We start from the raw sequence: 26,960 nt of genomic DNA, 5'->3' as shown, positions 1-26,960 counted from the left end.
TTCCGTAGCTGGGACATGCTCCATTCCCTTTCCCTAAACCGCTCTTTCTCCTTCTGAACGCCCTGACAGACACCGTGAAATGCAGAAATTAACAGCCCCATCATGTCGTGCTGCTGCTCGCAGAGAAAGCAGAAAATCAAGTTGTCACACTGCGTGCGGTGATAAAGCTGCAGATCCACTCTCTGTCGCTGCCCTATAATAGCAGGAGCCAGACAACTCGATGCATCATAGGCTGCGATATTAGCTTCAGCTGCATTTACCATATCATTAACACCTCGTACTTTCACAGCTTCCTCCAGTGCCACAATTGCCACTAAGATTGAGCTTCCCGTAAACAAGACACATAATTGATATCGCTCACACTGTTAGCGATCTATGGATAGGGTATCTTTATAGCGTCAAATTAATTAAAGGACTGATCGCCCCAAATAACACAACAGCACACGTCGAAAGCGCTGAAAACCTGAACTGATAAATCCGTGCCAATGTTCGGGATTTCTGTGGCAACAGCCACGCGAAGTGAGAAATCGAGGATACTCGGCAGTGTATGAAAACACTCCAGTATTTAGTTTACAGGTTTGAATACCCTAAGTACGAATGAATACAAAAAAAAAACGAACAGAAGATCAATTAAGTGTGTTCCAATAAAAAGTTTAAGTGTTTAGCATGTACACCTTAGTTAGTCTCACTTTATACGAATTAATCTTCTTCCATTGTACAAAGGGGACTGCATTTCTGCCAACACTACTGCTAGCAGACTATTAGGAGCACAAATCCACCGACGGCTGAATTGCACCCAGATTTACCATTCTAGCTGTAATACTGAACATTTGGCTCCTCAGATCAGCGAGCCGGCGCATGGAGGAAGGCGACCAACCAACCAACCAACGCATGGGGGGGGGGGGGGCGGTGGTACCACTGCAGGACATTTCATTCTTCAGAAGTTTTAGCATGAGCATTGCTTAATATTTTCCTGAAATTGCCTTCTGAAGAGCTATCAAATTCTAACCCGGCATCGGTGGCATTATTATTGCCGATATGGAAGTGTAGAATTCAACGTTAATGTTCATTAGTTTTCAGCAAATGATAAGAGGCGTTAGCACACTAACACAACTTGAACTTCAAGAATTGTGGGTGGCAAAGTAATAAACATATTTGTCCACAACTTTAAAATGACTGGTGTCACAATGGAAAGAAAAATGAAGCTACAAGGGAAGCCAGAGGCTAAAGTTCTAGATTAATAAATTGACTTTCACAAACCAGTTGAAAGCAGTTAATACAATTACAAAATCATGTTTGTCAGTCATAAAATGTACAACACTTTCAATTGGATATTTCAGGAGTATAAAGTTATATTTACACGATTACATATTAACCTAACATCTAATGAGAAAACTTTATTGTAGAAGAAAACATCATAATGTAGGTCTTCGTAACTCCGCATATTACCATATTACGTATCTTTTCCTTCAAATCATCACCACCACTACCACTTGTTTAAGGGTGTCAGATCACAATTTTATTTAATGCCAGACAGGTTGGAAAAAATCAATACATCAGAAACACTCATTTTATCACCGAGGTTGAGAGACTGTGTCTTTAAAATAAGAGAAGCTCAAGATGGCTGCTCACAAATCAGTTTGTGACCATAAATAGATTCAATGGATTGAAAAGGACCCATGGAAAATATAACAAAGCCTTACTAGAATCAATTTTCAATCAGGTGGCAAAACCAACCCAGACGAGATTAATGAGAATGGGAAAATTATTTTAATTAAAGTTGCTCTTAACACTCAGCACACAGCTACAGAAAGAAATTTTGAATTCGTTTTTAGTCTGAATGTGCACTTAAACATTTAGATGACAGATGATCACTTTAGGATGAGGATTTCAGTCTTTTCAGTCTTGAGTGCTAAAAGCCACAAACTTGTCAGTTAGATTGTCTTAGAAATATTACACTATCTGGGCAGCGTAGGCCATCATCATGCATTAAACATCATCATAATATGTGTGTGTGTGTGGGGGGGGGTGGTTCAGATTAAGATGATTGGAGCTGGTGGTGAAAATGAAAGTCTGATATGATTTCATGAAGCCACAATGCTCAGGGTTCAAATGCATATTTAACATAAATAAAGAAGTCAGACTTCTCAAGCAGAAAGCTCATAAAAAAGGACTCACATCATTGATAACTTTGATATTATAAACCAACCATTTCTTTAAAATGCCGGTGACTAGATTGACTTTTTTTGTAGTGCATGTGGTCAATAGACTCAATAACTAACCCCATTGATTTAACCAAGCAGTCACCTACAACAAGCGAAATGTAAACATACCGTGTTTCATTCAATAATTCTGTTCATGAAATACCTTATGCCTTCCTAAAGTAAATATTCTACAGTTCACTGTCTATATAACTGATATATATGCGCCTCCTGTAACTACAGCAGTTAGATAGACAGCTGTCTGCAGTGAAGTGGAGAATATGTTCTCTAGAAATGCAATATTACTACAATTGTGGAATTGCTAGATGAATCGTGTGTGAATCACCGGTGAAATATAGCACATTCTTGTTGCACCCAGTAAATACTGCCGAGTCTGTTCCCATAAATGTTGCTGCCAAATTGGGTATGACAAAGCATTAAACAAATGAGGGGTAAAAAAAGAACAAAGATGGAAAGGCTATTCAAAAATGAGAACATATAGAAAGATACCACTTGAGAAATGTTACGCTGTTAAGGCTAACTAGGTGAGGGAGTGGGAGAAGAAAGTGTATTCATAAATACTATTTAAGTATTTGCAGATTATGTTGAATTAGGTGATCTTATCTTTTGGCAAAGTTAGTGTCCAGAATTACCATAGAAATACTGGAAACCATCAAGAATGGGCATTGGATAAACATTAAAAGGAAGCACTGACATTTAGAATTTCCAAGCCAAAATCATAAAATAACTAAATTGACCAGTCTTTAATTTTAAAGATACATATAAAATTGCAAATGACTCCTTTATCTTCCCACTTAATTGGATTTCCCCCCCTGTAAAGCCATTTTAGCAGATCTATCCACTCTATTAAATACTGCACAAGAACCCTTGCCATTTCAGAATAAATTTGACTTGTTAACGCAGCAGTCTTTGTTTACCAAGCAAAATCTGCCAATAACAAATATGGTTTAATTATCATGTCAGAACTGGCTCTGAGGTTCACCAGCCTCAATAATCCTCTAGGTTTTTAAATCCAATAAAATCAAATGAGTGAGAAAAGCCATCAGTCCGTTAAAGTCGAAAGACATGCCATCTCATCTATAGAGAAACAGACCATTTCCATGTCTAGGCTGACAGAGCTGTCTACACTGGGGATAGTACTATTCTATTTGATTTATGGTATAATAGTGTGACAAATGATGACAAAAATAAACTTTTACTGCAGTGAACTGCTCCTTTATTTATGAAATTTTGCCAAGTACTGAAATCTTTTATCTGCAAGTTGTACACGGAGTGGAAACAAGTGATTATGGTGCAGTAATAGTAATACAGTGATGGAGGCAGACTCTGCTGTAAATGGATTGAGGTAAAATAGCTACCACACCATGATAAATGTGAACAGCGCTTTGCTGACAGATGATCTAACAGGTGTTCATAACAACTATATAAGAGGATTTATTTATGACTGGCCACAGCCACAGTACTGTAAATCAACTGAAGCAGCTGTACACCAGCAAGCACAAGTCCCTAATGTAACAACTACACAGAACAAGGGGAAAAATACTGTTTGGAATCCTAATCATTAAATAATTACTGCACACATATAGACCAAATCTAGCTGCAGCACTCAGAGCCATTTGGAAATTTAATAAGCACACTTTTGCATTTTACTTCCAAAACAAATGATGGAGGAAGAAAATAAACAGCATTACAAGCATCTCCAAGTACTGTTAGTGACTATTCTCAGTAGACTAACAATAGTAATTGGAGAACTGGCACATAATCAAGATTAAGATGCAAGCAAGCTGTTCCATAAACAGCCATTTCCCCCTTTTACTTTGACATGGAAGAAAAAGCTATCAAGATTTATTACATTATTTTCCAATTCGCTCTAAAACAAAATAAATCAAGCACAAACTGTACTTTCTTCCCATTTATGATTAGGAAAAGCTGCGTACTTCAAACTCCAAGAAATTTCATTCTGCAGAAGTCGTTGAGAACAATCTAAACAGTAAACTCTATAAACTCCAATAATTATTGGTAAAATATCATTGGTAAAGCATTTTAAAGCATGTTTACTATCAATTACCTCACTGAAGATGGTTTCTACTCAAAACCATCTCAGTATTTTTTAAGATCTTTAGGAATGGCATGATTCTGAACCATTACAGAATATTGTTCCTCTTTGTAGCCTTGCAAAACTGCTTGATGGTGACTCCTTTCCAACTTCCAAGGTGTACTTAATGAACCAGCCACCAGGAGGCGCTTTGGAACAATTTGAAGCAGGTTCCCTAATGAAAGAGAAGGAATCTGAAGGGAAGTGTGCTCTCTGTCAAAATCTGACACATGGGTGTGTTGGTAACAGGATCTTGGTTAGGATATTTGCATAATGCATTTTACTACTATATCACAACTGATCAAATTCCAATAATGACTTACGACCAATCAAATCGATATTTCTTGCATTGTACTTTTACGAAGTAATTTTAACCAGAAATCTAGTGTTTTACTTTCTTTCCAACTATCCAAGAAGTGAAAGGACTTTATCTGACCATGATCATATAGACACACGAGACAAAGTATTGAGATAAGCTCTGAATGGCTATAAGATTCTTAATACAGCATTAAAACAAACAGTAAAAAGGACTTTTGGGCAAAAGTATAAATTTCTTTAGATAAAGTTTACTTTTGGTTCAGAAGATATAATGGCACTTCATCTTTATCTTTAATTCTTCTCAAACAATAGCTCTCAAAAAGAATATACATCTGGGTATGATTTTTTTGGTACCGACTTTAGTTTCAGATGCTTTTCTTGGAATCATAATGTGCTGTGATTAGTTGTTATACACATCTCTGGAGACAGTCACGCTAGAACAATAGATTACAATGTCAATTGCACTCAACATTTGCCCACACAAAAGAAATACCCTAAACAACGTATGGGAATAATCAATGCATAAACATAACCAATTCCGAAGTTAGTGTCTCAAGAGTTTAGGTAATTATATGGAAATGTGTTGGTTTATCAATAAGAAAAGGTAAAAGTATGAGTTTAGGTAATATTGGAATTTCAAAGGGATGCAAGATTGCAAGTATTTAATGAAGGGGAAATTATAAATGAAAAAATTATAGCAGTGGCTAGCCAGTACACCGTCTGCCAGACTCTTGCTTGTAGATCTACCCTGTTTACTCTTGAGACAGCACAGTCTTAAGTTCTCGCAGCAGTACAGAACCAATCACAGTCTTTTCCGTGTTTATGCTGAGTTGTACTGTTGAGCCTTCCTTCGCTTGAGTCGTGATTAGCACCAAAGCTCCACTGTTCACAGTTTTAGCTGCAAATCTAAAAACAAGAGTTAATTTAGTAAATTAATACATTTTTTTCATTTTAATTAGAAACACTTGCAGATCTTTCACAGACACACACATGTAGCAAAGTATATACTGTATGTATGCATTAAGGCAACAGTGGAATGTTATATCCACTCACCTATACAACCACTAAAGATAAAAAATCTTGAACTGGAGTCTACTTTAACTAATTGTAGGGAGGTTAACCATTTAACACAAGTGAAAATGTCATCACAATGCATGACCATTCCTGAGTTTTGGAGAGGCTGGACTGCCACCATCTTTGCTGCGTTAAGCTTTTAATAAGGTTTCTGTTGCGGACTTGGTACGTACATCCCTTAAGCACCACAAACAACAATAACTGACCACACTCATTGTAACATTTCAATTTGTTATCTCATCTGTTGTTTGCCTTACATTTGCTTAGGGAGAAACTGCCTGAATGAACACTCAGCCTGGGAAAGCTACTTATTTAAAGCTTTAGCAAAAGCTTTAAATAAGTTAACAGCATTACCATAATTCAATTTGCTTAGCTTTACTGCTTCACATTTGCTAATAAGGACAGCACTTCAATCCTTTTTAGAATCACTTGTTAAAGTTGCAGTAAAAGATGAAATGGAAGTACAGCTGAATGACTTGTTCAATCTCAAACTCCAATACCAAGTGATGGTTAATCTGCCTATTGTTGAGACAAGTCTGGAGATTTTTAATATTAATGTTGTGAGGATGCCTTTATAGTTTGAAGAAAAACCAGCACAAAAGGATTGTCAAGGAATGGAATATCACACCTACAGAATGATGACTTGGGACTTCTCAGTTGGTATTTTGGAATCGAGAAAGATTCATGGGTTCACAGATCAATGTTCCACAGATAGGGCAGGAGTCCATTGCTACTGTCAGGGGTAAAGGAGCCTGAAGACACACACTTAATGTTTTAGTAATATCTTCTTAACATCCACCATCAGTTTTCTGAACAGACAACGAACCGACCCATGAACATGGCCTCATTTTTTTTGCACTATTTATTTTTATATATCTATTCTTATTGTAGCAGTTTTTAATGTATTTCTCTGCTGCTGCTGCAAAGCAACAAATTTCCTGACTTATGTCAGTGATTCTGAGTTTGCAAGTTGATAATCTCCTTTTCCTGCTTCCATGTGTTCTGGACATACAGACTTCAGGATTCGCAGTACCACCCTGAATGCACATTCTCTGCTTTGAGCAGTCATGGGTCAGAACTCCCAGAGACAATGAAGGATGCTGCATTATCTTCAAGGCTGCTTTGAGCACATCCTTGAGTCATTTGTCTGCCTGGTACTTTCCTCTGGAGACAGAGGTCAGAACAGAATGTGTTTTGAGTACTAAGCTGTGAATGGTTTGACCAGACCAACAGAGCTGATTGAGTGTAATTAATGTCTAGGTGCTGGGGATATTAGCCTGGGAGAACACAAAGACATTGTCCTTCCAATGGAGAATTTTAAGAGATACCACCAATCCAAAAGTGCCCTAAGGTATTCTGTAGGCTGTGCAGATTTCAGCAACTTAGAGTGGGGCAGGGACCAAGAATTTTGTGCTAGATCTTGATCTTCAAACACCCTCTTCCTAAAATGGCCAAAGGCCATGGTAATTCATTGCCAATGTCTGCCTTTTACTGAAGTGTGGAAACTAGTCCCTATTTTGCAACACCACACTATGGACCTTTATTGCTACAGGGGAGTCTTGTGCAGCAGAGGAAGATGGGGGCTGGTGTTGTAAAGGACCTTCGATCTGGAACGGCTGAACACAAGACCCAACTCTTCTGGGTATTTTGCAAATAAACTTGGCTTCTGAGCACAGGCAATACAAGAATTGTTTTCGCACTGTTGCCTAACTACAGAGGTTGGGACGACCTTGCTTCTGCAGTGTAGTCTCTGTAGGTTGAAACCTTTCTTATAATGATCAGCTCTGTGCCCACACCAGTCTTAATTGAGTTGGCTCTGTTGCACATTTATTGGTTAAGATCATTGTTTGTATGGCATCATAAAGTGGTGATCTGTGGGTAGCTAAATTAGAGGAGGGTGTTCTAATCTTTCCCAGATGATGGAATTAACGCTTCCAGTGAGGTCAAAATTGGTCAGTTATAATGACTAGAGCAGCTTTTGGCATCTGTGTTGAGTATAGCTTTCCCGGAAAACGACCAGCTTTGCACCTCAGATATGTGAAGCACTCACAAATGAAGATATTTTGTAATGCTACAGTGTTCCAGTCTTCAAAATAAAGGCTCAATGCATTTTATTTTACTTCACATGTAATTTAGAGTAAAGAACACTTAAACACAGTTTCCAATGTCATATGCAAGCTTGACACTGAGCTTTGCAGTCAATATGTTTTGCTAAAAGATTTTTACAAAACTGTATTGTAGCGAAACCCTTGCTATTGGAAGGATGCTCACTGCTTGTTAAGGGTGCAGACAGGACACATTGGTCCCCACAGTCTCCACTCTATCGTTACCTTACAAAACCGAGAACATGCTCATTATGAAATCATTTTATTGTGACTGCGGTTCCTTCAAGCAACACATGTGCAGACAGGACACATTGGTCCCCACAGTCTCCACTCTACCGTTACCTTACAAAACCGAGAACATGCTCATTATGAAATCATTTTATTGTGACTGCGGTTCCTTCAAGCAACACATGTGGTGTTAACTAGCAGTTTTTCCAATAAGCCTGAAAAAAGTCAATACTTATAAAAATTGCTTTTGTCTCAGTCTGTGCTGAATTAACCGATCTTGACTAGAATACCAGGCACTGCAGAAGTGTTATCGTGACTTAAGGAGGAAGGAGTTTCAGCCAGGATTCTGGCATTTGGTTGGTAAGCTGCATTAAGAAAAGCACGTTAGTTGAAGGTAGAATCAGAATCTGGATCTACAGTAAGGTGCAATCACTCACTATTCAGTCCTCAAATTCCAAACAGTGAACTGGGCAACAAACCAGAGACTAAGCTACCTGCAGAACCACCGCCAACTGGGAGAACCAATAATGAGAGAAGGAAAAGGAAAATTGTGAGATGAGGTGGTGGGGAGGAGTCTTACCTAATGTTAGCCCAGTCCAGTGATCAGGAAATGACTTGGGTTGTCAGTCCAATAGGTAGGAATAAAATCAGGCATTTGTGATCATACCCAGATGAACAAAGGAGAGAGGCACTGGGAAGAGGATAGCATGATCAATCATATCAAAGATGATTACATCTGTGAGCATCATATAGAATGTCGTTTCTGACTTTAACAAGAACACTCTCAGTGTCGTAGCTGTTTGGATATGCACTGCTAAATCAGCGAGTGCCTCACACACAGCTGAGAGTTGAATGTGCAGGAAATGGGGAGAGGGGTTAAGGGAAGGGGGGGGGGCTTGTTGTAGAAGGAAAAAAGTCAGGGTTAACTTTGTGAGCTACAATGCTTGTAGATTAGTGAGCATACTTGAAGCAGTTCTGTAACTTAACAATAAATGCTGTATAGATTAGAAAGGTGATACAGATAGACCCGGCAGGCAAATGGCCAAAAATGTTGTCGACCTTTCCCATTCATATCTGTGCTTCCTGGAGAAAGACACAGTTTACCACTCAGTCACACAGACATTGGAACACAACCCAGAAGTGTCTTGGTATACACAGCCTCTGAACATGTGCATTTCCTGAAAGGATTACTGAGTTCTGTTAACCAATGAACTAACATGTACATACAATACAATCTTCAATTCAGAATGTCACTGCTTCAAATCATCTAAACCTTGACAAGCTAACTGAGGTTGAGTCCCTCACCCTTTTCCACCATTCAGTTAGGTCATGCCAATCCCTCACCTTAACTCCACTTTCCTCTACTAGTCCCTTGGCTCCCTTCCTATCCCCAAATCTATGGAACAATCATTTGCACCTCTCTTGGTTAGTGAATCGTCAGAATTCTCTCTCTCACTCTAGGAAGAAGAGTCTTCACTGCATCAGTCTTCACTGTAGTCACTATTACTAAGAAGGTGCTTAGGAAGCCAAAAGGTTTTGAAGGTATTTAAGTCACCTGGACCAAATGTACTACACCCCAGGGTTCTAAAAGAGGCAACTTAAGAGCTAGTGGAGGCATTAGTAGTGGCCTTTCAAGAGTCACTAGATTCTGGGATGATTCCGGAGGACTGGAAAATTGCAAATGCGATGGGGAGAAAGGAGAATGGTGTTGAGAGGGATAATAAATCAGCCACGGCAGAATGACGAATCAAACTCAATCGGCCAAATGGCCCAATTTTGCACATATGTCTTTTGGTCTTGGAAATTTCTTTTCATCTTTGTCTTTAATGGTTAAACCCTGGTTTTCAACATCCTAGCAAGGGAGAAATAATTAATTGTTTGGAAAAAAATCAATGGCTTAGTCACTATATTTTTGGTAGTTATTCAATAGAATTTTCAAAGTCCAATTCTTGGAAGATATTTAACACAGTGATCTATGTATACTTTCACCTTTGATTCAACACATATATATACAGAAAGGTGACAGCAATACCATGAAGGATCCCACCCACTTTGCTCATGGACTGTTTGTCCCACTCTCATTAGGGAGGAAACTACGTAGCATCCACACCTGGACTACCAGTCTCAAAAACAGTTAGACCCTATCTTGTTACATGCGTCTCCACAGTTATGTGAGGAACCTATTTCTATCAACGTCTCCTTATATGCATCTATAACTCAGAGTTATGTGAGGAGCACTGCTTTCCCGCCAATACAAGTCATGTGCGCACGCCTCACAGTCTCACTCCCGTCAGTCTTGCATTGGCTTTGGCAAGGTGTGGATGTGCGATCTTGCGCTCTTAAACTTTTGTTGGTTTTACCTATGGTGCAGTGATTTTGAGCTTGAAATATTTAACTGTGCCTCCTAAGCGTCCGATGTCATGTCCTGGGCCATCAGCTGAGCGGCAGAGAACCGCTTTAACACTTGAAAAAAAGTTGGAAATTATAAACAGCGCGGTATCAGGTGAAGGTAACACAGCTCTGGGACACTACTGCTGGGAACAGAATCTTGCCTTTAAAGTTCTTTTGTTGCTTGACAATGTGCCAGCCCATCCTAAACATTTGGAACAGCATTCATCCTAACATAACAGTGCGTTTCCTGCCGCCTAACACAACATCACTGATTCAACCACTCGACCAAGGTGTGATCCACATTCAAGGTGTATTTTTTTTACGGCAAACTATCTCTCAGATGCTGCAAGCAACAGATGATTTTGAAAGTCCCGGGAGTTTACCAACGGTGAGGGAATGGTGGAAGTCGGAACACTTGGCACAAATGGTGACGGACACGGACCCAAGTACACTCTAGTATGTTAACTTTCAATGATTTATTACATTGAATATTACCTTAAATTGATGAAATATCAAAGGAATGTTGCCTTGTGGTACTGCTTTTATGTCGTATTGGTATGAAAATGTGAATAAATTACAGATAAAACATATTCAGGAAGCCCTCTGGAACGCATCCCTATTTATCTACATTTAAACAATTATTCACATTATGCTATTTCATATTATGCATCCACTGCGAGGAACATATCCCCCGCATATAACAAGGATAGGGTGTACTTTCCCCAAGCAGTAAGGCTGTTCAACGCCTCCACCCACTAACCTTACTCCTCCAACCAACACTACTTTTATCATTTCCTGTCAGTCACCTTATGTACAGACAATCCTGTGTCTAGCGTCACCTTATGGACATACAATCAATGTATACAAGTTATCTTACATATTTATATTTACTCTGTTAAATTATTATTGTGTCTTTTATCTTTGTGTTTTTCTTGGGCTGCGTCGGATCAGGAGTTCATAAATGACATAAAGCAATCTTGAATTTTGAGATGATCCACTGTTATCCAAAGAATCTAGGCCTGCACTTAAATGCACCATTGAAGGAATGCTGCTCCTTCAAAAGTTTACTTTAAAAGAAACTTTCAAGTGCATGTTAAAGATCTTATGGCACAATCTGAACAGGAGAGGGATGTGCGCAACTTGTCCCAACATTTCTCCCTAAAGTGAAGCCAACAATCATTCAGTCCTCATAAATCCTCATGCATAAATTGGCAACACTTAATGTCTTCCTAATAAAAGCGACTACACTTCAAAAGTAATCCTAAAGTATAGTTATCTGAATATTTATAACATAGGTGCAAGCTTTTTTCTTTGAAGGCATTCTTAGGTACAATATTAATTATGTACAAATGATTAGCAACTAGAAGACTACATAAGATTTATTGTTGATGCCTTCTAAATACATATTGAACTGAATCATTAAAACAAATTCTTTGGACCTGCTTCATTCCTAGAGCAGGAATAGATGCAGTTGTAAAGCCACAAAAAAATATAACAAACTTTATTTTGGATTTAATCTTGCACAATTGAATTCCAAGACACTGGAAACCAGCTAATTACATGGGATTAAAAGCCAAACTGTCTCTTCAGCATTGCAATTGACTGAAAAGCCATTTTAGCCACAATAAACTTCTGTCAATCCTGCTAATTCTTTCTGCATGCAAAGCAAGTCACTAGGGAGACAAGTGAAAGGACAGCACAGTACCAACAACCGCCTATCTTCCACATCCAGACAATCTCCTTTTGTTGTTACTGCAAAACAAAAAGTTGTCGCACATGGGTCTTTTGAAAACACTAACAAATGTAGAGCAGTCCCTGACCTGCAGTGACCCCACTCTACAGGCCGATCTCATTTTCCCCTTTCTGAATGACACGTGTCTGAAGCAGAGCCATCTGCCTCAATTTGCACAACATCTTTAGCCACAATAGGTCCCAGTTAGCCCTGACAACAGCTCACAATACTCCAACATAAAACACTACTGGGCTGACAGCACGCCGTCAGCTATTCAACAGCAAACCAACTGGTCAGTGTCTCACATCTGACAATTAATGCAGGCCTTGCATACTGCCTGTGGGACTCCACTGGGAGCTGCTTAATTATCATCACCACAAGAGAGGGAGTTTATCAGCAGATAATCAAAAACTTTCACTTCAGATATAATTAGAATATTAGCCACTTAAGCAGGAAACAGATTCTTTTTAAATGAGCTGCAATATTCTATCAGCCATTCTACCATAGCAACAAGATTACCTATCAAAAAAGAAAACTAAAACTGACACTGAAAAAATAAAATTTTACTTTTGTTTAACACATTTGGTAAAAAGCAGAAAAACTGAAGCAGCATTCAATTCAGGTTATCGAATACAGCTGAAACGTTGACTGTACTTTTTTCCATAGATGCTGTCTGGCCTGCTGAGTTCCTCCAGCATTTTGTGTATGCTGCCAGGATATCGAATATTAAAGAGGATTTTCCATAGTTAACTAACTATTCCTCTAATCCTTTGATCTGATTTTAAAATCCGGAGCTAAATCATTCATAATAAACCAGCTTAAAGACTATCAGTAAATCAGATCTAAATCCTCTCCTAAATAACACCTTTCTTTACCCTGGTTAATAGCCACTGTGAAATTATTTTATCCAAAGGTTAAACAGCTAAAATCTTACAAAGAAATCACTGCTTAATTTGGAAAATAACTTTCAATAACACTCACCTTTATTCAATTAACAAATTATTTTCATTACAGTTAAAAATCATAACTGCAATGTTCTCTCTCATGAACTATGCAATGTGAGTACAAACAGCTTAATGTGTACATGAAAGAGCTCTGACCTGAGGCATTAAATCTCCTTCACCCTCAACAAATGCTGCCAGACCTGCTAAGCATTTCTTTAATTTTCTGTTTTTAATGTCAGATTCTTTATTATTGTTTTTTTAATTTATTATTGGTTTAATATATTCTGCTAATGGTGCTTGGCTTGCTGGTAACTATACTGTGGATAGCTCAGGCTCACTGACAAAAAAACATTACAAATCGGTATTACAAATGAATTTAGAGACAGATACACAATTCCAGAAATGATGGAAGATGAGGAGAATAAATTGCAGGACTTCAACAGGAAAAGTGAAGAGTGAATAGGGCTGATGCGATTGGTTTGCTGGGAGTTGACAGGGATCCAATCAGCTGAAAGGGCTTCTTCTGTGCCAAAGAAAGCAACTAATAAGTTCTAAAATAAATTGCATACGCAATGTGCATATGCTGTGTGTGCATATTCAGTACTGAAATACCCTTCAAATGTGTTTCCATTTTTATCAGATCAAAATATTCCTTTTTTAAATTATCTAATTATAATGGGAAATATATTGTTAAGCCGAGGAGGGTGCAGAAAACTGCCACAAGAACATTACCTGGATCAGAGGATATATGTTATCAAGAGATTGGATAAACTAGGAATGTTTTCCCTGGAGCACAAGCAGGCTGGGAAGGGTTATGCTAGAGGTATATAAAATTATGAGAAGCATAGATAGGGTAGGTAGCCACAGTCTGTTTCCCATTGTAGGAATGTACATCTTAGCATAGGTTTAATGTGAAGTGAAAAGGAGGTTTAAGGAGGATCTAAAGAGGCAAGTATTTCACGCAGAGAGCAGTTGTTACCTAGAATGAGCTGCCAAAGGAATTAGTGGAAGCAAGAACAGTGAGAGAATCATATTTATTACCACTAACAAAAGACACAAAAGTTGTTTTGAAACAGCGATAGAGTGCAAATCTATAAATCACTTAAATAAATCAAAAAATAATGAAACGAAAAGCAAAAGGATAATGAAGTGGTGATCATGGACTCTGTAAAATCTGATGGCAGAGGGGAAGAACCTGTTTCTAAGTTATTGAATGTAGATCTCCAGGCTCCTGTCTCTCCTCACTGATGGTAGTAATGAGGGGAGGGTGTGTCCTGAATGGTAAGGACCTCAATGATGGATGAGGCACTGCCTCTTGAAGATGGTCTTGATACTTAATCTGGACATGTACTTGAATAAGGTAGACAGAGGTATACGGAATTAATGCAAGCAACTGGGATTAGTACAGACTGGCAAGACAGTCGGCATTGACACTTTGGGGTGAAGGGCCTGTTTCTATTCTGTACAACAGTAACTCTCAGAGAAACATCTGTCCATTCCCTCTCCACTTGACACTTCTTTTGCATCAGTAATTAATAACACTAGTTCCGGAATATCAAACAGGAGTTCTGCGCATCATACAGTTGCAAAATATTCACCTGGTCTTGTCGATGTAGCTTTGAACCTTATGTTTCCACAACTTTTTTTCTCTTATATCAAATGAAAAAAAGATTATAGGTGCCTTGCAAATTAGTGTATTTATCCATATTAAATAGTTAAACTATATTTGCACAAATATTTCAAATTTAATCCCCAATCTGAAGAGTAGAACAGCTTAGAAGGGCTAGAAAGAAGTGGTTCTGTTCCTGTTCTGATATTCCTAATTGGTCTGGCTTCAATGCTAAATGAAGGTTAGGTGCAAATGTGATGGTGACTGATTTTAAGCTTAACATAAAAAGCTAACTGGAAGAAGTTCCACTCTCACTGCCTTTGAAACAGGATGAATGTATCAGGTGAATTTCAGGAGAGTCAAGTCAAACTTCTGTCCTCTTTCTTCTTACACTTCTTTAACGTGACATGAAAAGCCTCCCAGTTGGATGCCCATTCCATCAATCCACTCAATGCCCATGCAGCAGATGCCTATCGGGCAGACTGAAGTAACATGTTCAATGGTTTGGAATGCAGTTCTACTTGGATCAATGCACAACTGGCTACAATGTATGTAGCCAGTGCAGATTACATCGAGGGCTGCCCACAGTCCCCAAAAGTGGTGGAAGCCAAGTAACTTAATTGTAGGCTCACTGATGAGCGGGTTTGCACATATACTGGTTTCTATTTCACAGAACGGCTGGTATGTTTTGAAATGGTTTTGTTCTCATCTTGTCTGTGTAAGTGGGCAAGGCTCCTGTTATGCAAGAAATTTGCTGCCCGGAAGAGGGCAATGAAATTGCTGCGGACAGCAGATGGGCGGTGTGGGCCAGAACCAGCAGTCGCTTACAGCTGAGGTTCCTGCACCACCCAGGTGACACCACTTTCCTGCACTTCTGCAGAGGTTGCAGGATCACAGAGTGGCTGATATGACACAGCGTGGCATCCACAAACTCTGCTTTCCTGCCATGTTCTGGCAAGTTGCTGAACCACGTTTACTCCTTTAACTCATTGATTATCTTTGTCACTTGAATCTCTCCTACTTTCCAATCTTACACTTTTCCTTTCTTTCTCTGAGTGGAAATACTAGCTCTGTTTACCCTCCATGGAAATTGCCCAATCTGTATGCATTTCCAAATAGTCTGTTTTCGTTCCGTTTTATTAGTTGCTTTATTTACAAGAGGATACAACTGCACAGTCACACACACAAGATGCTGGAAGGGTCTCAGCAGATCAGGCAGCATCTATGGAGGGAAATAAACTGTCAATATGTCAGACTGACATCCTTCATCAGGATTTCCAGCATCTGCAGCATCTCTTTTGTCTACAGCTACACAGTTGGAGTTAAAATGTGTATTTATTATAAAAATATTTGGGAGTCCTTATTTTACTAAAATCAGATTCCCTGTACTGTTGCCACTATATCAATTATATGACATGAAGTTAGCTGTTATTTTTCTGCAAAATAGAATAAATATCCTCAAATCTGTCAATTTCTTTTAATCTATTAATCTTTGGTACCAATTTAAGTGCAGTTTTCCTTGGCATTTTTAACTGTTTCAAAATAATTTTCCTACTTTCAATCTACCTTTGTACAGTTATACAACGTAGAACAAATTTTCTATAATGATGTTGTGTTTGTACCGCAAGGATGACTCTTAACTATTTCAATTCTAAATGTATGAAAAAAATCATTTATTCATCATTCTCCTTTGCTCCCAATACAGATATTATTGTCCCCAAACACTTTCAGCTTTTAAATCCCAATGCCTTTCTATTTGGTTTTTAGGGTATTCTGCAAAACCTGTCATCCAAAACATCAGCCAAGAACTCACTAAACACACTCCATGGAAGACCTTATAACCTGCAGTCCTAACCTTCTGCTTCTTCCCTTTGCAAAAAGTACTTTGACGAAAATTCTTTTTAAAAAAGAATTCTCATTCTATACCTAGAAAAGTTAAAGGATGTCATATATACTGGTCTGCTGCACAAGATATAAAGGATCCATCAACCAAACCAGATGCAGTCACAAACATTGCATTTATAAAAACTGACAAAACACTTCATCCTATTACAAGGTGGACAGTTCATTTTGAAACTGTTGATCTCATATTCAACCTTGGTAAATCTGTGCCAAGTGTTGAGAGAAGAGAAAAAAATAAAGTTCCCTCCTTTTTGAGCTATAGTTATGCTCAACAATTTTACTGCCAATTGAATTAATTTCTGTGGAAGCATTTAGAATTTAAATTAGCTACTGATGATTCACCAAACCACTTAGATTTGGAGGAGTTACAATAAACAGTGTAGAGAATTTTGCTCAGGCTTTTGCGTGTGCAGTTTCCCTTCAGCTTCTTCTGTCTGTCAATCTGTTTTTAGTTGAATAGCTCAGTTTTATATTTGTTGGTTACCAACAGCTGTGACAATGGCCCTTGGAGGGTAACAATTTTTTTGACATGAATCCTTCAATTACTGATTGCTGAAGCAGACACAATCCTATTAGCAAGAAAGACGATCACAGGACGCATTGCCTTGCCCTGGGCTGTACTAAAAATAATTAGCCCAAAGTTGGCAAATGTTGAACAAAACCACAGAAAGACAATGCAAGAACAGCTTTACAAAAAAGGAAGATTGAAATTTTCAGAAACTGATGACCAGGCTGTCTATCACACCTGAAAACAAGCTTGTACCAATTATTGATGTAAAACATTAGATATTTAAAGCAGTACAAATGTTTATTACAGGATTGAATTCAATAGTACAAGAAGCAAAATGTCTCACTTTATCAAGCTAAATCTATTAAAATACTTAATCAAACTGCTTTGAGTTGAACATTTCAAAACTGATGTTTTAAAAAACATGTAATGTTAAGATAGGGAGAGGGAGGACATGTTCTCATTTAGGTAAGTGCTTCATTTTATTGAGGAAAATGAAAATTTGACAGAAGTTAAAAATATGATATAGCATCAAAAAATGTAAAAAGAAAAATCACACAATTCTTGGAAAAACTATATGCTTCTGATTCCAATGTAACCAAATTCTGCAATGGATTCTAAAGCTTACTGATCCCAAGCAGGCTCTTCAAATAGAAGCAGTGTTGCCCCCTAATGGTTCAGATACAGTATGTGCATCACCATCAATGCTTTAGTAATGGGATTTCTCTGTTGTTGCAAGTTTACCTGCTGGCAGGCAGGGTAGTCAGTCATGGTATTATCAATCAACATTTAAAAAAAACACAACAGCACCACACATTGGCCAATTAATCTAAACTCACACATAACTTCAACTACTTTACCTTTTTATTACATTCCCACATTTTATATAGAAGCAATGACCCTGATTTCTCAATTAGAAGACACTTGATACCACTGAATTTTAAAAAATCAGCCACATAAACTATTATTATTTAAAAGACTGGTGTCTGCTTTGTCACGAATAAGGAATAAAATTGATAAACAGTACCTCTGGGCTATTGTCTTTCAAAGAATGGTGAAGAAATTAAAAGTCAAGTTCAAGTTCAAATTTAATTGCCATTCACCATACACAAACACCCATGAATACAGCCAAATGAAACAGTGTTACTCTGAGGCCGAGGTGCAAAACACAGTATCAACAGATACACAGCACAAGGCACACATAGGATAGCAGTAAAATACAGTCTTGCAAAAAATATATAGTCGAAGCCCCTGAGTCCATGAACGCAGCTGCAGTCAGACACAATACATTTTGTCTTCTGCTGAACAAGAACTGGGGAGCAGCACCGACTCCAACATGTAGATGCTGTGTCACCCTGCCTCCGGTGGAGGGCACCGACTCTGATCCCCTCCCCCCTCGCAGTTGCAGACAGGCGACACCACAGCATGAGGCCTAGTCCTTGCCACGACCGTGGCCAAAGCTCATTTGCCATCCTCTCCCGTCATTTGCCAACAGATCAGTGAACTGGACATGCACCATCCTGCACTGACTATATCCAACAGGGTCTTGCAATCACAAGAAAAGTGACCAAGGCGATGACTCGATGTTAGACTGCGCACCTCCTTCTTTGTCACAGGCAGCACCACAACCCACACTGTCCAGCTCCTTCACTTTCGCTGCCAGTAGACCTGCAGTACTTTGAGTTCTTAATGTCCAGCAGGATCTTGAGATTGTGAAAAATCAATAAAAAAAAAACACCTTTGGTTGGCCCTGTAGAAGCCACTGCGTCTGAATGTGCCACCATCTTACCAGAAGACAAGACTTTCAGATTTGATTGCCCGACTTAAATACTTGATGATGAACTGTCTGCCCTTTATATTGTAAAAAACAATATTAAGAATAGACAGTTTAGACTCAAGAAATCCAGCTGGAATTCTAAAACAAGCTCTATCTGACTAGAATTCCTTAATTGTTGCAGTGTTGAACTCATTAGCTACGCTGCAATAAGCTTACACTTTATCAAGCATAATAAAATTAGATGGGAGTTTAAGGAGAAGCACTCATCAGACTTAACCTGCACGATTTGTTTTGTCGTAGTTTAACCTTTCCATTCTTCAGATTTGCAGCAGTTTCCATGTGAACCGACAAGCCAGTTTAAGCTTTCTTAGATTATGGCCTAACAGCTGCTGGGGAATTCCACTCCAAACAGAAGGAATTTAAAGTGGCCATGCAAAAATCCAAATTCAGCACTAAGGCAAATCTTAAAGTAAATTACTTGCATGACAATTTGGCAGCAATTTGAGAAATTACATCAAATTCATTTCTTCATTCAAAATTTTTTTTTTAATGTGCATTTTTTCCCCTCTCTGGTCAGCTGGGATTAACACTTTACAACTATACTGGTTTTGAAAGTGAGGATTTTAGAAATAATTCCCCAGCAATAAAGTTTCTAAAATGTCCTGTGAAACATGGACTTAGGTGATGCTACAGACATCAAAATTGTGGTTGCCAATTGAGATCACTGGGCGTCAAAGATAAAATTTTTAAAAAGCCATGTTCAAATTTTAATCATTTACTGACGGCTCAAATATCATTCACTTCAATTTCATAAAACGTGACAGCTTTCAAATCACTTTCTTAGTTGCTACATCTAAATATGAGATCAGCTTTCAAACACGAAATTAAACCACACTTCTGCACTAACTTTTCCCCCCCGCAAAAGTATTTTCAAAAACAGTGTCAAGAAAGAATTCTAAGAATGAGTTACCTGTGTATGTTATCTTGGCTAGAAGGCACCATTCCAATATTAGCCATGCTTACCACCTTATTCACAGTTGCCTGGCAGGAATTGTTCTGTGGAGCACCTGTTATAGTTGTCGAATTTTCATTCATTCCTGTCAGTTTCCCTGCAAATGTACAATTTGTCTGGTTACGTAAATTGACAGTTAAACATTAGCAATGTATTAACATTCAACTTTGCCAACACTTCCCCACACAGATTTAGAAATCAGTGCTTCAACAATGCTGAATTTCTAAGCATAATTTAAAAATAGGCAGAGTCTTCCTGATAATCAATATTAGAAATGTTTAGAAAAGTGTAATCAACAGAAAACAGTTGCCAATTCCAAAAGGCTGAAAGATATTTAATTATATCAAACAAAATCCAGATCACTCATGTATATACATCTTCTAATATGTACTTTATTCTGAAACCAAACATACAGGTCACCAGTTATTGAAAGAAGAAGAAGCAGTTACTACTATTTGGCATGGTAATGTCTAAGCAAAACATTTTTCTAACAATGTATATTTTAATGACTGAACTATGGCACTGCAAGTGATTTTGCAGAAGAGATGAAGATGAAAAAATGTATGTGCAATTTTTTTTATTTGACACTTAAATGACACTTTTATGAGGTCCCAGTGCAGATATATGCATTAAATCAACAGCGCAAAAATCAAATGCAACAAAATGACTGACATCAGTATGAAGATTCTTTCCTTCTGCCTTCAAGTATCACATATCATAAAGTTAAAGCATCAGTAAACAAAGATAGCCAAGTTTCAACATCAATTTCTCAGCTGCACCCATCTTAGTTTTTTTTAAACCAATCATATATTCAGGTTTCCATTCCTGAGTTTCTCCTTCAGAATCAGGAAGTCTGGACAGTAATTATATTTAAACCTGTCATCTTGAGTAGCATGAAGTTAAGGAATGATAGGGAATTAAAATAATAAAATTGAAACAAAAATAAGTTAAGCTAAATGCCCTATGAATTTTTAATTGTCTTTCCATCAAAGGAGACTTAAACTTCCATACTTCCATATACACAGTCTTCTATAATAAAGAGAAATTCTGAAGCATGTGAACTAATCAGGCTCAATGGGTCATAAATACAGAATGCACTACGTCAGGGAGTGAAATAGGAATTTTATTTCTATGTGAGAGTTATGATGCATCTCATGAATGGAAATAAAAATCCACAATTCACTGCTCTCCATATATTCTGTTTTAAATACTTTGACAAATCTTTTTAATATACATTAGGGTAGCTTTAATGAGGACTATTACAAGCATGGATATAAGCTTCAATTATTCCTATTAAGACAAGATACGACTTTATTCCTTACATCCAATATATCCAACTGCCATCTTGAAAAGCTCCCATGCATGAACTCTGCACTAAGCTAATGAGATATCTGGTCCAAGAACGACAGGCTCTATCAAAATATTAGGAAGGATTTGAACTGAGTCTCGAAATATTCCTTTCCAAATGTGGACAATGCTAGCTAAGGTATAAATCTGATTAAGGGTGCTTTCTGTAGAAAAGCAATTCTGTCAAATCACAAAACTATATTAGGATTATTTCCCCATTTGTAGACAATTAATTTTATAAACGTGTCTATAGTATAAAGCAATCCTATTAACCACCTTTCTAAAGGACTGAAATTTCAATAAACCAAAAGTTTAATTTAAAAGCAAGTTTGTGGCAAAAGAATGTGTACGTGAAGACACTTTTCAAACAATTAGAATGCCCATGAGATACTGCACAGTGAAGAAAATGTTAACACTTAATATTTCTTTCTAAATGATGTTTCAACTCTTGTTGGATTGCACACAGCAGCCTGCTCCAATTCCACATGTAACAGACTTCGTTGTATTGCAGTTTAAGAATTAGCATAACTGCAATAATATACTGTAGAATGACAAGAGCATGGCAATGGAATTACTAGCTCTGTAATCCAGAGACTTCAGACCAGTTCAAATCTCAACATGGCAACTAATTAATTAAATAATCTGATAAGATATATTAGTTCAAGTAATGAGGAACTTAATGTCATTACAAAATGTCTTTTTCATAAATGCCCCTTCACAAGTCTGGTACAAATCTAGAGCAATACACACAATGCACTGCAGGAGCTCATTAGGTCAGGCAGCATCTATGGATGGGAATAAACAGTCAATGTTTCAGGCCGGGACCCTTAATCAGGACTGGAGGCCCAAAGTGTCAAATGTTTATTCCCATCCATAGGTTATACCTGACCTCCAGCGCATTGTGTGTAATGCTCTAGATTTGGGGCATTTGTGTGTACTGCTCTAGATTTCCAGCATCTGCAGTATCTCTTGTGTCTATGGTACAAATATGACTCCAGACACTGGGCTTTAACAGGTTTAGAAATTCATTTGCTACATTTGAATGGTGTTTACAAACTGCATTGTGCATTAACCGAATGCTGCTTTTAGATGTTCCTTTAAGAAAGCCTGCTGTGAAGTTCCCAGGACAGAATTATTAAGTTTCTTTGCATAATCCCAAATTGTGAGTTAAAGTGTGTGATGTTGTTTTGAACTATTGTAAGTTCTCACAACTGCTGGTATTTAGCCTGCCTGCTTTCAAAGTACATGACAAAAAATAAGTAGCACTCTTTTAACTTGTGAAGACTATTTAAACAATGAATAATGGGGTTAGTGCACTCAGGAAACCTGAAGAAAATGGACAACAGGTGAAGACATATACTTGCAGGAGGCAAATGCTTTATGAATAACAGCCCATGGGGAATGTCCAGGGCCATAGTAATATGCTCCAGGCAGGAAAATGCTAGGGGAAATTTCTGTAGGGAATAATATTAAATTGGTGAAGGCTGAGAATGCATTATTTTGGAAGCCTGCAATGCAATCAATGCCTGCTTCTGTGGGCTGAGGGAAAGGGATCAGAAGTTTTCTCCTCTGAGTACAGAAGCTCAGGAACATCTCTATTGCAACAAAGAGCAGCAAACTGAAATATGAGAGTGGCAGCAGCAGTGTGGAATGATCCCGTGGCTACGAAGCTGTAAGCGTTAACAAATATGACTAGCAACATAATCTAAGCACACGCTTGACTGCCAATTTGGTTCACAGGTTACAGTCTTAGGGAGAATAAGGAATACAAATTGAGTACTGGCCCATTAAGTTCCAGTTCCACGGAATGGGAGTTACACTAGATTTCTCAAGGTGCTGGAAAGATGCACCATTTCCTCTGCAAATTCGTCTATATTCAACAGAAGAACAAGTGAACCAACTTCAGTATCTGTTCCCAAGACAATAGCCACAGCATTGAAACCCTAGTTACTCGCAGTCAGCTCCCTTGTGCAGTCCGCATCCTTCTCACTTCAGGCTCCCAAAAAAAGACATTCCATTCTGAGCTCTGTCATGGGAAGAGATTGCCAGGACAACATAAGAAAAAGAAAGATCAGCTCAAATCATCCTTGAAATGTACAACATCCGCGATCCTAGAGCTCTCAAAGTGGAGGAACAGCATCCAGAACCTCAAGTTCCTGAATCAGCCCTGTGAAAGGAGGAGGAGGAGGAGTATCAGGCACATCTCCCCCATCTATGAAGGAGACTGAGATTCTTACACTGCCCCCTCATTACAAGTGACAGAACTAACAAAGTCAGAGTGGAAGAAAGTCACCCTCAATACTTACGACCCAAGTGATGTCGGTGGCAACAACGGGTTAACCACTCGATGAAAATCCAATATGAAATAGTGGGAAAGTTCATAGCTGCGAATATGTGCAAGGGCTAGGCACTTAAACAGGTATTTCTCATGTAGAATATGTATATCTACAGGTTTGTGATTAGTAAGGGCGTCAAAGGTTATGGGAAGGAGGTAGGAGAATGGGATTGAAAGGGAAAATAAATCAGCTACGACTGAATGGTGGAGCACACCTGGTGGACTGAATGGCTTCATTCTACTCTTATGTCTTATAGTCTAATATTATTGCTGAGATTGACTATTTTGTGACATGGATAAGCCTTATTATTCAATCCGTGTTAACTTAACACAGATCTTACAAGAACTTTAAATTCTGAAGTCACTATTTAGCCTGCCAATTTAAGAATCAGCAGTATGAGATGAAGGAATATATTGTTGACCCAAAACGTTAACGCACTCAAGAGGGAAAATAAAAGATCTGGACACTGCTCCACTGCAAATTACAATCCTATAATTTAGAGCCTTAAATTTAACTTGTACTGTCATTAATATTACATAAACATAGAAAAATATAATCATTATACATTTCAAGAATGTTGTTTTAAATGATCGTAAATGTCATGCACTGGCTGAAAAAAGGTTAAGCAGATATTTAACATTTAGTAGATGCAGGCAAGCTTGGTACAAATTTCTGCACTCGCTCATGGTTTAAACCACCAGCATCAAGCTCTATTCAGCAGCAAATGCTGAATAAATTAATGTAACCATGTTTATGCTAAAAGCCTGCTCCCTCAGCATGTAATTAAAGGAAATGTTGCACAAAGCCTGTACTTTTGTCAACCTCCTGTAAATTGAAAGATGGATAGCACTCAGACAAGTGAAGGCAATGCTTCATATTTAACCTTAACGCTCTTGTCATTAATGGTTTGCCTAACTTGTTCTTTAAAAGACAAGGTACTGCTCCATTGAAGTAAAATTAAAAATCAACTATACCATGCTTTTCAGAACAGAAGATTCATTATCTTCAGCTAATGTATTGGCATAAAACACAGTAACATCCTATCAAGTGAGGCGCACATTCAATCTGCCTTTTACTCGTGCTGTTTTATTGTTATAGGCAATTTGTACCACTCAGCATGACAGTGTAAACTGAATCAAGATTAATTTACATGGAGAAGAACACTTAGAGGAGCAGCATGGTAAGCAAATGTATTGTCTTGATTGCTGAGGTGGAAAAGAACCAGGAGAGAAAGAGTGCACTATAATTAAGGAGCATCAAATGTGACTGCTTTAAGGTAGCTTGATGATATAAAAGCAAAGTTTATATTTGCCTATTCCTCCCACTGCTTCCTTTCTTGTACAAATATCAGCCTCAATGGTGGAGCTGTCCATATAGATTCACAGATGTTAAATATATCAAAGATATTTGAAAAACTAATCCCAGATCTTGATATACAGATTCCCAAAAATCTTTGATGTTACTGTGGAAGGTGCTGAAGAAAACTTCAATTGTGCTTTGGTATTTAAAAAGGCAGTATTTGAACCTAGTACAGAAATAAAACTTAACAGTTTTTTATATTAAGAAAATGAATTTTAAGACCAGAAATGCCTGAATTGCACAGCAAGATTAAGCCCACTTATGAACTTGCTCATCATCAATAAAAGCAGTTTTGTAACATAGCACTAGGTATAAAACTGTTGAATAATAAAGCAATTTACTGCAGACATAACTGAATATTTCTTTCTAACTTCCTGATTGCATTGACTCTACCAAAATGAAACTGTCCTCATAACAGTTAAATAAATTATAAGTCTCTGCTTAAACTGACAACTTCTTAGCACTAATCCTGATCAGAACTGAGTTCTGCTTCATATGATAGTCTTAAGTGCCTATGAGAGGAACAGTGCTTCTCAGAAATGACTAGCCCACCACTACTTCCAATATTTGAGTGGAAAGGCAGTTTTGAAATTCTGCTTAATCGTTTGCCTAAATTGTTCTTTAAAAGACAAGGAACTGCTCCATTGAAATATTTGAGAGAGAGGCAGTTTTGACAGGATTTGGATAGATATTTTAAAAATTAAGTACACCAGGTGAAGAAGAATCTGAAGTAAGAACAGAAAATTCTGGAAATATTTAGCAAGTCAAGATGCATCTGCAGTTGTGCAAAACAGTAAAGCAACACACACAAAATGCTGGAGGAACTCAGCAGGTCTATGGAAATGAACGTTTTGGGCAGAGACTCTTCTTCAGGACTGAGAAGGAAGGGGGGAAGGAACCATAAAAACTCTAAATGACCACAAGTTACAAATGATGGGAAGGATCTTGCCAGGAAAAGGAAGCAGGAGAGAATAAGAACACAGTTTGTGATAGGCAGGTGTGTGCACAGGGCAAGATAGACCTGTAATAGGAAAAGTAAGCGGAACATGGATAGGTTAGAGGAACTGTAAAATGACAATAGAATACTTATCAGCTGCTGCTGTCCTCAAAATGAACTCGGGTGGTTATAATCCAGAATCCGAACTTTAGTCTGGAAGGCTGTAAAATACTAAAATGAAAGATGAGGTGCTTATCCTTGAGCTTCTGTTGAACTTCATTGGAAAAGCGAATGAGGCAGAGGTCAGGATGAGTTCGGCTCCGATAATTAAATTTCAAGAAGTTTGCGACCAAACAGATGCCAAACAAAATGACTCCAGATGCATTTATCTCCCTGGTGCAGAGATCACACCTTGGCCAGTAAATTCAACTACAATTAGAATTTTGCTTTACCAGACAGGACTGTTTGGAACGGTATGAAGAATGGTTGAGGAAGTAAAAGAGCAGCATGGCATGCATACACAGAGAGGAATCATGGGAAGAGGAATAGATGGCGGGAAGGAAGAGTGAACCAGTGTCTCGTGGAGCAACAATTTCTAAGGAATTCTTGGTTGGGAATGTCGGGACACAGGTGACACAAATGATATCGCAGAAAGGATGATGTGTTGAATGTACAGACTATAGGGTGGAAGATAAATACTCTACAATAGCATGAGGAGTGAGGGCAAGGAACAAAGGTAGGAATGGCCCCCATCTATTGCAGAGGAAGTGAAGGTTTAGTTGAGCCAAGTACAAGAAAAACCAAACATGGTGAAGTGGAGACAGTGAAGCTGGGAGAATAGAATGAAATGCTGAGAAGTGGGTGAGAAGTAAAAATGACTTAAAATTAAAGATTGCATATTGCATAATTATTCCTTCCATTAGAATTGAATGAGAGGAAATGCTCAGATTTTTTAATTTTCCATAAAAGGCATACAATATGTAATTGTGCAATAGTCCACTTAATTCAAATGCCAGCTAATTTAAACTGCTGTAGATTACAATTTTTTCCCCTGTGTTACAACT

The 26,960-nt window shown here is 38.1% G+C and overlaps 1 protein-coding gene across 2 annotated transcripts in view; it reads right to left on the bottom strand.

Moving 5' to 3' along the window:
* Positions 1–1,493: 1,493 nt before the first annotated feature.
* ap3b1a (adaptor related protein complex 3 subunit beta 1a) overlaps positions 1,494–26,960 on the bottom strand; it is a 242,790-nt gene continuing 217,323 nt past the window's right edge. For both annotated transcript variants that reach the window (XM_073048231.1, XM_073048232.1), the window contains exons 26-27: positions 19,876–20,014; positions 1,494–5,541 (exon numbers count right to left, since the gene is read on the bottom strand). In XM_073048231.1, the coding sequence (XP_072904332.1) occupies positions 5,388–5,541; positions 19,876–20,014 (293 nt within the window). In that variant the 3' untranslated portion in view covers positions 1,494–5,387. The remainder of the gene's footprint in view (positions 5,542–19,875; positions 20,015–26,960) is intronic.

This window comes from Hemitrygon akajei, chromosome 6 (genome assembly GCF_048418815.1).
Source record: "Hemitrygon akajei chromosome 6, sHemAka1.3, whole genome shotgun sequence".
NCBI lineage: Eukaryota > Metazoa > Chordata > Chondrichthyes > Myliobatiformes > Dasyatidae > Hemitrygon > Hemitrygon akajei.
This window is presented reverse-complemented; position numbering and strand designations above follow the sequence as displayed.